Below are 11,401 nucleotides of genomic sequence, written 5' to 3'. Positions count from 1 at the left end.
ATTTATTTTTGCTTTTATCAGGACAAATATACACTACTGGTCATAAATTTGGGGTTATATATATTATGAAGTTATAATAATTATTATTATTATTGTTATAATATTTGGGGTTTTATCATGACAAATATACATTACCGTTCACAAGTTTGTGGTCAGTAAGTAAAAAAAAAAAACAATTCAAATATTAAATAATAATTCATTTATTTCAAATAATAATAATAATAATAATAATAATTAATATTGTTAAAAGTGTTAAAAGTCAAAAGTGGCCTTAATCTTAGAAATTGGAGTTAATAATAATAATAATAATAATAATAATAATAATAATATATTATTAGTAGTAGTAGTATTCATTTTTATTTTTATTATTTGATGTTTTATCATGACAAATATACACTACCATTCACAAGTTTGGGGTCAGTAAGATAAAATAATAATAGTAATAATAATAAATTAATAGTTTTATTTAACAAGTATTAAACACATCAAAGTTGCAGTAAAGACTTGTATAATATAGCAAACATTATGTTTTAAACAAATGCTGTTCTTTTGAATTTTCTATTCATCAAAGAATCCTAAAATAATGTGTCACGGTTTCCTCAAAACTATTAAGCAGCGCAACTGTTGGCAACATTATGACGCATGTTGTTTTTGTGCATCAAATCAGTATATTAGAATGATTTCTGAAGGTTTACGTCATACTGAAGACTGCTGAAAATTTTGCTTTGCCATCACAGCAATTAGTTACATTTTAAAATATGAGTAGAACTGTTGTGTTAAATTGTAATAATATTTCACTTTCAGAATATTGCTGTTTTTATCTTATTTTTTTAATCAAATAAATGCAGCTGTCAGCATAAGAGGCTTTTTTTCAAAAACATTACCCGACCTGACATTTTTGAATGGTAGTGTATTTGCAGTTTATTTAGTCACTGTGAGATATATTGGCACATTTAAGGGTGGAATGTACTACATGTGACCCCATACATGCATAAATAAGATCGTTGTCTCGTGCATGCCGTGTCACTGCTGAAGTGCTGTGAGTCAGAGTGAGAACTGCGCTGCAGCACAATTTCAATTTCAAGGAATCGATTTTTTTCTCATCACGTTATCATGTTAGTTTTTGTTACCAAGGGAAGGATATTCCTTAGCAACACACAAGAAGAGCACCAGAGCTCTGGAGATGAATGACACCTTAATGGTTTTATTAAGCTTGTTTATTACTGTGAATATAAATAGCAGTGCATGTAGAGCTGATCCTCATTGTCAGTTACTGGCATGTGACTCATTTGTAAGTACAATGCAATTATGGGAAATGAATTGTAGGGTTTCTAGAGCAACAGAGACAAACATTTTATAATTCAGGTTGTTTCATTTGAATCCAAACAACTTAACAAAAAAACAAAAATAATTGTGGTTAAAAACAAACAAAACTGAATATATTATATTATATTATATTGATTATATTATATTGATTATATTATATTATATTATATTATATTATATTATATTATATTATATTATATTATATTATATTATATGGTTACACTTTACGATAAGGTCTCATTAGTTTTTTTTTTTTATGAATTAATACTGAGTAATGGATTTGTTACAGTATTTATTACAATTTGTTAATGAATGAATGTTAATGAATAAAAATAGAACTTTTCATTGTTAACTCATGTCAGCTCAGGTCCATTAAATAATATTAGCATATACAAATGTTGATAAAATGTATTAGATGTACGTATGTATTAAATGTATTAAAATGTATTTCAAAATTGACTATGATTAATAAATACTTTAAAAGTACTTTTCATTGCTAGTTGATATGAACTAATGTAATGTTAACAAATGGAACCATATTGTAAGGTGCAACCAATATAATATAATGTAATATAATATAATATAATGTTCTGATAATGGCTTTACTATTATAGCATTTTTTTTCTTAGCAAAACAGCTTTGCATTTTTTTCAGCCAAGCAGCGTTTATTACAATATAATATAATATAATATAATATAATATAATATAATATAATATAATATAATATAATATAATATAATATATTATAATATGATAATGGCTTCACTATTATAACATTTTTTTCTTAGCAAAGCAGTGTTTATTACAATATATAATATAATATAATATAATTCTTAGCAAAGCAGCTTTGCATTTTTTTTTTTTTTTTAACTCAACCAAGAAATGTTCATTACGTGAACAAAATGCACAGCAAAAGTTTATTTTTTCTGGATTTTTCCATATAAAATTCCGGCAAATATTTACTGCCACCCTGTGCACCAGTGTACAAACTGCAGCATTTCTGTTCCCAAGTTTTCCTTATCCTGGTTGACCTCAAATTAAATGCGTTCCTATCTAACTTCCATGTTTTCTGCTCATTTAAATTGTGAAAATAAAATGATTTAAAAGTTGTTTCGGCATTTAAAACCTATATAAAAAAATAAAATATATTTATTTACCTTTCCACCTCAGCTCTTCAATACTATCTTAACGAAAACTCAACGAATGTTGGGAATGCTTTTGATGCGTAACAGTGAGGAATGTGTTAAGAGTCGTGCTGTCACTGACCCTGATGTTTCCCATGGAGTTATCAGAGAGGAGTGTTGCAGAGCCGCTCTTATCTTTGTGTTTACACGTACTTGCTCACTCTCAGGCCCGTTTCTTGCAGGGTATGTGAGATGAAGAATTTCAGAGAGACCACCAGTGAACAAACCGCCATTAACTCACTTGGATCCGTATACAGGCTGAGTCTGCTGCATATATCAGGCTTTGAAATTCAACACAAGGTAAGTCCATTTCATAAGCAATATGGTGTCCGGCAGGTGGCACAGACAATGAGACGACTCAAATGTTACCTTAAGCTGGTGGTTATAGGAGACGTCACAGTGTGACTGTTTACTCTCTAGTATCGACTTTGAAATGAAGGTGGACGGTGAGATTGTTTGGGAGAATGACGGATACAAACTGATGTGTTCTTTGGTGTATTTGCTTTGCAAATGCTTGTATGCTTGTATGTCACAAGACCAGTTGACTGTGGAGATGTTTCTGTCACGGAATGCCCTAATATGATTTTTGTTCCATTTTATGAGCACTGAAGCCTTTGCGAATCCAATAACAGCTGCTGCTCTGTTTCCAATCAACATGGCATTGAAATATGTTGTTTTTTAATTGTAGATGAACATAAATGTTTTGTTGTGTTTCCAGTATGGGTGGAGAAAAGCTGGTGGCTTGCATATTGGTCACTATGTTAAGTCTGACACTAATGAGGTCAGTTTATGGTCAGCACATGCCAGAAGAACCGTGCTCCGTCCAGATCCTCGTCCCTGGCCTCAAAGGTACTGCAATTAAACTACACCACATTATGGCATCTACACTAATGACACTCATTTTAATATTATGCTCGCCAAGGCTATGCTCACAAATTGTATTAAAAAAATACAGTAAAAACTATTATTTTATTAAATATTATTACAATTTAAAATATATCTTTTTAATATATTGTAAAATCTAATTTATCTAATTTAATCGTTCTAATATACTGATTCGCTGTTTAAGAAACATTCCTCTTTATTATCAATGCTGAAATGATTGGCTTAATGTAATGTAAATGACATCTCTTACTGAAATAAGTAGTAGAAAACCCATTAAAAATTAACGTTATTTAAAGGAGAAGTCCACTTCCAGAACAAAAATTGACAGATAATGTACTCACCCCTTGTCATTCAAGATGTTCATGTCTTTCTTTCTTCAGCCGTAAAGAAATTATGTTTTGTGAGGAAAACATTTCAAGGTTTTTTCTCTATATAATGGACTGATATGGTGCCCTGATTTTGAACTTCCAAAATGCAGTTTAAATGCATCTTCAAATGATCCCAGCCGAGGAAGAAGGATCTTATCTAGTGAAACGATTGGTTATTTTCATTAAAAAAAAAAAAAAATACAATTTATATACTTTTTAATGTCAAACGCATGTCTTCTTGTCTTACTCTGCCTGAACTGTTTTTTCTGGTTCATGACAGGGTATGTCGAAAACTTCCTATCTAATGTTCTCCCTCAACTTCAAAATCGCCCTATATCGCTGTTTTACCTTTTTTGTTAAGGGTGTTTGATCTTCTTTGCATGTTCACTTTGCAAAGACTGGGTCGGTACTTCTGCAGCGATTTAGGATGATTTGAAATGATTTTTGAAGTTGAGGGAGAAAGTACAATTGGGGGTTTTCTTGAGTCTGAATACACAGAGTTCAGGAAGAGCAAGACAAGATGAGAATTTGAGATTAAAAATATTTAATTTTTTTTTTTTTTTTTTTTTTTTTTTTTTTTTTTTTTTTTTTTTTTAATGAAAATAACCGATTGTTTCACTAGGTAAGACCCATTTAAACTGCATTTTGGAAGTTCAAAATCGGGGCACCATATCAGTCACTGAGATGTTTCCCTCGAAAAACATAATTTCTTCACGCCTGAAGAAAGAAAGACATGAACATCTTGGATGACAAAGGGGTGAGTACATTATCTGTAAATTTCTGTACTGGAAGTGGACTTCTCCTTTAATGAATCAACATCTTTTCATACATATTTTGGACTATGGGTGGCACCATTATTTCAATGACGTCAAATGGTTGCATTCAGTGAGCTACTGGCACAAGCTTTTGCTATTTTTAACACAACACAACTCTGAAAAGAAAATACTAATATGATGCCACATTTTGTGGCTTTTGGTTGTAATTTTGAGTTGGATTTCACTCTATATCAGGGAATATCAAATAGACTCCTTGTGGGGAAAAATTTATGGTATGGCATTTGGTTTAAGCCTAGGCTTGTATCCATTTCCACCTGTAAGCTCTTTCAGTAGCTGTGGTCATCGTATCAGCATTTTATTTTCTGAATTGTGTTGCGTTAAAAATAGCAACAGGTAGCACCAGTAGCTCACAGAGTGCAACCATTTCACGTCATCGAAATAATGGCGCCCCCCACAGTCCAAAATAAATATAAAACAATGTGGATTTTTAAAATAGCGTTAATCTTTCATGGGTTTTCTACTACATATTTAAGTAAGAGACATCGGTTATGTATATTGAGCGTTATATTGAACCATATTAAGCCAGTCTTTATTCCCAGGGTTCCCTTTAATAGAAATTCAATAGAGCAAAAATTATTTTAAATATATTTTTGCAACTTTATAAATGTCTCTACTGTCACAATTAAATGGTAGTGTTTGTATATATTGTAATTATCAACCTGGTCTCATGGTGAAAACGTACCTGGAGGAACTTTTTCATGAAATGTGAAATACGTAACAATAAGTACACATCACTGCAGTTTCCAACAGAAATGTCCACTGAGTGCTGCTAAAAGAGTGTCCATTTTTTTCCCTGGAACAGGTAACATATGTACATATGGTACGTTTTATGGTAAAGGCTAGATGATATACAGATGTACTGTACAATAATTACTGTTTTTGCATTATTGTAAGGGGTAGGTTTAGGGTTGGGGTGGATGTAGACATTAATAAAACACAATCTGATAGATAGAAAATGTAAATTATTTGACGTTTTAAAATAATCTGCACTACACCTAAACCTGCCTGTTTTAGCTTGTTTTTCAATCTCTCATCTTTCAGCTCTTTCATTGTGAGTCTTGTTTTCATGGGATTCGTACCCAAGTACTCAGCATCTCAAGTCCAACTCCGTGCCGCCTGAGTTACTGAGCAAGCTTTTTACATCCTAAACCTACTGTATTAAAAATACAGTCTTGGTAGCATAATCTGATAGGTAGCACTACTGGAAAGCGAAACATATGGAGCTGTAATCATAACTGTGTACAAAAAAGTGCTCGCTGTTTTACCACCCCTAGAGATATTTTTACTTTTTGGTATGTATTTTGCATCTCACAAAAAAGTTCCCTCAGGTATGTTTTGTCATGAGACCAGGTTGGTAATTATATAGATAACGCTTAAAATCTAAATTTGAAAATACTACAGGAAATACTATGAATAGAGAATATGCACAGTATAATAATAAAAGTAAAACTATTTGTTATTCTGAACTGCTTTGTCTGTGCAAGTCTATGACTTTGTTCCTGTATTCCTATAGGTGAAGCAGGAGAGAAAGGAGAGAAAGGAGCACCTGGGAGACCTGGGAAAGTAGGGCCACCTGGAGAGCCAGGTAACACTAAACCATTTTGAGAGCTTAATCGAATTCCATCAGTGCTTTTTAATTACTATTCACTTACATGATGAAACAAGACTCAAGCTCTTCGCAACCTGTAAAGGAGTTTTAGGTGTTAAAAGAATTTCCAAAACTTTCAAACCAAGTGACTAAACAGAGAGCTGCCAAATTTGTACGCTTTAAAGGATTAGTTCACTCCTGCATTAAAATTTCAAGATAATTTACTCACACAATCCCCTCAAATTGGGAAATCTTTTTTGCAGAAACCTAAGTGTCAAGGAGGGATGGCATTCCCTAACTTTTTGTTTTATTATTGGGCAAGCGATATTCAAAAAATAGTGTATTGGGTATCATCTTGGGATTCACAGTCAATGCCTGTGTGGGTGCAAGAGGAGGAAGCCTGCACCAAATTCTCCCTCAAGTCTTTGATCTGTGCGCCACTTCCAATATCAGGAAAGTATTTCATTACATCACCTAATTCAGTAGTTGTGTATACGTTAAAAATTTGGTCACAGTTCAGGAGGCATTTTGGTTTCCAAGCTGCTTCAATTGCTGGTCCCATTGTCTCCAATTGTTTATTCCCCCCATCCTTTATAGATACTGCGTTTCTGGCATGGGAAGATCAGGGAATTAGGTCCTTCAAAGATGTATTTTTAAACAATATTATTTGTTCAGTTGAGGAGCTTGTGCACAACTTTTCCCTGTCTAAACCCCATTTTTAGATGCCTGCAAATAAGGAGTTTTATTAAGTCAACGTCCAAGTCTTTTCCAGACATACCGGCTCCTTCAGTCATTGAGGCTATGCTAGATTTAAAACCAGAGGGCAAAGCACTAATTTCTCATATTTATTCTCTTATAAGCACTATAGATCCACAAAGTTTAGACCGTGATAAAAATTCATGGCAATATGGCCTGGGTAGAGACTTTACTGATATTGAATGGGTAGGTATTTTGGACAAAGTACACTCATCATCACCCTGCGCCAGACATGGTATTTATTTAAAATACTTCACAGACTACATTTCACCAGTTCAAAATTGGCTAGGATCTACCCCACTGTTAGTCCTGCTTGCATTAGATGTCTACACTCACCAGCCACAACAGCCCATATGTTCTGGTCATGCCCAAAACTGGAGGGATTTTGGAAAGATATCTTTAAATCTTTTAGAGATATATATGGTGTTTCTATTGACCCTGACCCCCTCTTAGCCGTTTTTGGTATTAGTTCTGAAAATACTGTACTTACGGAGGGAATGAATAATGTAATTGCCTTTACCACGCTGTTGGCAAGACGTTTAATTCTTTTCCATTGGAAAAAAGCTGAGCCCCCAATACATAATAGATGGGTTAAAGAAGTGATGTATCATATTCAGCTTGAAAAAAATCAAATTCACTGTCAGAGGCTCAAAACATACATTTTTTGAACATGGTCACACTTCTTAATATATTTTGATGACTTAAAATTTATTGAGGGAGGGGTCACCTAAACATATGAACAAATATGGACCAACTGACTCTATGCCATTTAATCACATTTATTTATTACTATGTTGTATTATTATTATTTATTTATTTATTCTATTTGTCTTTCATTGTCCTTATTTCTTTCTTTCTTTTTCTGATGATCTGTTGCCTTGTTTTATAGCCTTTCACATCAGTTACAACTAGGTATTTTGGACAGCCTGAGGCAGGTATAAGGTGGTTAATTTCCTTTCCTTTTTCTGATTTGTTAATTTATATATTTATTTTATTTTCTAATTTTTACATCTGTATATGTACCTTATACCCTACATATGTATGTTGCTGCTACACATTTGTTCACAAATCATCTGATTCAGATAAAGACTTTGGTGCAGATTCCCAAATCATTTGATTAAGTTTTGGACTTCAGAGTGGGGAGTGGTTTTGTGATTTTTTTTTTTTTTTTATTAAACAGTAGAAAACATCAAACCATTAAGGCAGCACAGTTACAAATCCCCTACAAAAATTAACCATGGTTTTAATTTAAAAGAGAAGACATTGTTTGATAAGTGAGATCTCTAATGGAAGCCCTTGAAAATAAAAAAGCAGTGCTTGAAAAGTCCTTGAAAGTCCTGCTATTTCATTTTACAGTATCTGTACGAACCCTGTTTAAAGCTGCATTGAAACTGCAATTTGGACCTTCAACCTGTTGAAGTCCACTATATAGAGAAAAACCCTGGAATGTTAATTTCTTGGATTCTTAATTTCTTTTTCGACTGAAAAAGACAAACATGAACATCTTGGATGGCATAGGGTTGAGTAAATTATCAGGAAATTTTAATTTAGGAGTGAACTAATCCTTTAAAGGGCCCCTAAAACTTTGCTTATCTTGCTTTTAGATAGCTAACCCAGTGTTGACCCATCATTGTGTTTATAAAAGCCTCAGCATACTGATAAACAAGGGAATCCTACTCCATTCTGGGAATTACTACATTCTTCGGTTCATATTCGTGCTTATTTTTTGTACTTATTAAGTTTAATACCTTATTTTCCAGGTCCCCCTGGAGTCAAAGGCCAAAAAGGTAGTCCCGGACGTTATGGGAAAATGGGTCCCACTGGACTCAAAGGTAAGCTTGAGAATGAAATTGCAATTATGAAAGTAATCAGGCTTGTTTTGTCTAACTGCTTAATAATGCAATAGGCGTCTTTTTTTCTAGGTATAAAAGGTGATATGGGAGATCCGGGACCTAAAGGCCCAAATGGAGATCCAGGTATAGGCCTTGCTGAAATAGAATTCAGTTCATATCAGTTGGTAATTGGATTGAACTCATTATGAACCAGTTTAATGCTTGGACTGCTCATGTGAATGGTCTTGTATTTAATTTCTCTCCTCAGGCGTCCCCTGTGAGTGCGCACCCTTACGGAAAATGATTGGTGAAATGGATATTCAAGTGGCACAATTAACCAATGAGCTGAAGTTCATTAAAAATGGTATGTCCAGAAGATAAAGAATGAACCAGTTGCACTGTCTACCAATGTTTATGAGATTACAATAATGTGATGTTGTCAAGTTGATTCATACAGTTGTTCGTTTTGATGTGCAGGGTGAATGCACACAGACAAAAGTATTTAGCTATTAGCCAGAAGCTCTTTTGTTTGACTGTCAGAATGAACTTGTGTGAACGCTGGCTGCTGCGGTGTGATTATAGAAATTCAGATCCTCATTTTTCAGCACTGCCCTCCCCCGCAGCTGTCGCTGGCATCAAAGAGACAGACAGCAAGGTCTATCTGCTGGTGAAGGAGGAAAAACGCTACAGGGATGCGGAGGTGTTTTGTCAGGGCCGAGGTGGACACCTGGCTATGCCCAAAGACGCGGCGGCTAACAGAGCCATCGCTGGCTACGTCACTGACGCCGGCCTCAGTAGAGTGTATATCGGCATTAATGACCTGGAGCGAGAAGGCCACTTTGTGTATGTGGAGCGTTCACCCATGACCACTTTCAGCAAGTGGAGGGAGGGCGAGCCAAACAACGCTTACGATGACGAGGATTGCGTCGAGATGGTGTCTTCAGGCGAGTGGATTGATGTGGCTTGTCACCTCACTATGTACTTCGTGTGCGAGTTTGACAAGGACACAGTATGAGTTCAGTGCCAATCTATAAGGGGTAAAGTCAATTTAGACATGTTTAAAACATATTAAAGAAGGCTAAAATTAGAATGAAAAAGATGCTGGACTTTTATGTTTTGACTTTTTAAGCAGTGACATCAGTGTGACATGCTAGGCGTGGTGTAAATCAACATTTAATTATTATTATTATTACACACTGCAGTTCAAAAGTTTAGGGTCAGTAACATTTGAATGTCTTAAAGAGACAGTTCACCCAAAAATGAAAATTCAGTCATTAATTACTCACTCTCATGTCGTTCCAAACCCGTAAGACATTCGTTCATCTTCAGAATGCAAATTAAGATATTTTGGATGAAATCCGAGAGCTAAATAGTTATTTTTGTTTCCTTTGTGCACAAAATCGTAGCTTCATAAAAGTATAGTTGAACCACTGTCAAATGGGCTATTTTATTAGCATCCTTACTATCTTTCTTGGCCTTGAATGCTCTCAGGTTTCATTAAAATATCTTAAATTGTGTTCTGAAGATTAACAAACGTCTCACGGGTTTGGAACGACATGAGGGTGAGTAATTAATGACAGAATTTTCTTTTTTTTGGTGAATTATCCCTTTAAGTCTCTTATTCACACCAAAGCTGCATTTATTTGATCAGTAAAAACGGACATATAGTGAAACATATTAATGTTGTATCAGTGTTATCAAACTGCTGCTTAATGTTTTCGTGAAAATGTGATACTTTAGTGAATAGAACGTTCAAAAGCGCCACACTTTTTAAATAGCAGAACACTTTTGTAACATTATAAATGTCTTTACTATGGCTTTTGATCAATCTGATGTGTTCTTGCTGAATAAAAGTATTATTTTTTTTAAAAAAATAGTAATGAAACATCTTACTGACCCCACATTTATGAAAACCTTCTATTAATTTAGAGACTGTATTAAATATTTGTACTTTTCATCACCTTTATTGTAAAAAGTGGACATCTAATTTACTAAACTACATTTACTTGTAATCAATTAAATGAATGAAGAATAAGACTTTCCTGTTATCTTTTTATATTAACAATTTCAAATTCCACTGATTTGACCTTTTTCTTGCATTTCTCTTTTACTACCTTTCTTCCCTGCCATTTGAATTTGAATTACATGGTGTATTATTAATATGCTGAATAGGTCAGCATACTTGTAGAACTAGCTAACAAGAGCAGATTTACATAACATCCAGTCTTCTTGACTGAACTGTAGGGTTGAGGTTAGGAATTGTATTTTTAATGGTCAAATACAACTTATTCTCCCCAGTAAAATGACTGAAATGAATGTCCCAGTAGTCCATCATCCCATTTATTTAATACATTATTGGCAGACTGGGGCAGCATCGAGGTCACATAAGAAAAAACAAACATCAATATGGCATATTTTGTATACCATATCTATCTATCTGTCTATCTTTGTCCATTCATTTTTTGATAAATAAAACTCCATAACTCTTGGCAAGATTCTATTCATTGTTAAAGTAGTGATCTGTTGCTCTCTAGTGGTCACGTGTGGCTCTACACACGTGATTGTTTTGCCTTCATTGCATTTGCTGTAGACCTATGTGCTAATGACAAGGTCAAGGCGTCCTGGA

The 11,401-nt window shown here is 34.0% G+C and overlaps 1 protein-coding gene across 2 annotated transcripts; it reads left to right on the top strand.

The window, feature by feature from the left end:
• Positions 1–2,645: 2,645 nt before the first annotated feature.
• colec11 (collectin sub-family member 11) lies at positions 2,646–10,812 on the top strand. Of its 2 annotated transcripts, none has more exons than XM_051132625.1 (7): positions 2,646–2,810; positions 3,229–3,359; positions 6,113–6,184; positions 8,704–8,775; positions 8,866–8,919; positions 9,044–9,139; positions 9,399–10,812. In XM_051132625.1, the coding sequence occupies exons 2-7, from the start codon at positions 3,230–3,232 to the stop codon at positions 9,788–9,790; spliced, it is 816 nt and encodes a 271-aa protein (XP_050988582.1). In that variant the 5' UTR covers positions 2,646–2,810; position 3,229; the 3' UTR covers positions 9,791–10,812. The 2 variants fall into 2 exon arrangements, with proteins under 2 accessions (XP_050988582.1, XP_050988581.1); XM_051132624.1 differs by having other exon boundaries at positions 9,381–10,812.
• Positions 10,813–11,401: the final 589 nt, after the last annotated feature.

This window comes from Labeo rohita, chromosome 17, assembly GCF_022985175.1.
Source record: "Labeo rohita strain BAU-BD-2019 chromosome 17, IGBB_LRoh.1.0, whole genome shotgun sequence".
Classification (NCBI taxonomy): Eukaryota; Metazoa; Chordata; class Actinopteri; order Cypriniformes; family Cyprinidae; genus Labeo; species Labeo rohita.
Note: the sequence above shows the minus strand (reverse complement) of the source record. Positions and strands in the feature narration are given on the sequence as shown.

Bases quoted from the DNA above. Each gene is read 5' to 3' on its own strand.
- colec11 (XM_051132624.1), top strand. From the start codon at position 3,230: ATGGGTGGAGAAAAGCTGGTGGCTTGCATATTGGTCACTATGTTAAGT. The intron at 3,360-6,112 runs GTACTGCAATTA...GTATTCCTATAG, and splicing joins CCTCGTCCCTGGCCTCAAAG to GTGAAGCAGGAGAGAAAGGA. The intron at 8,920-9,043 runs GTATAGGCCTTG...TTCTCTCCTCAG, and splicing joins AGGCCCAAATGGAGATCCAG to GCGTCCCCTGTGAGTGCGCA.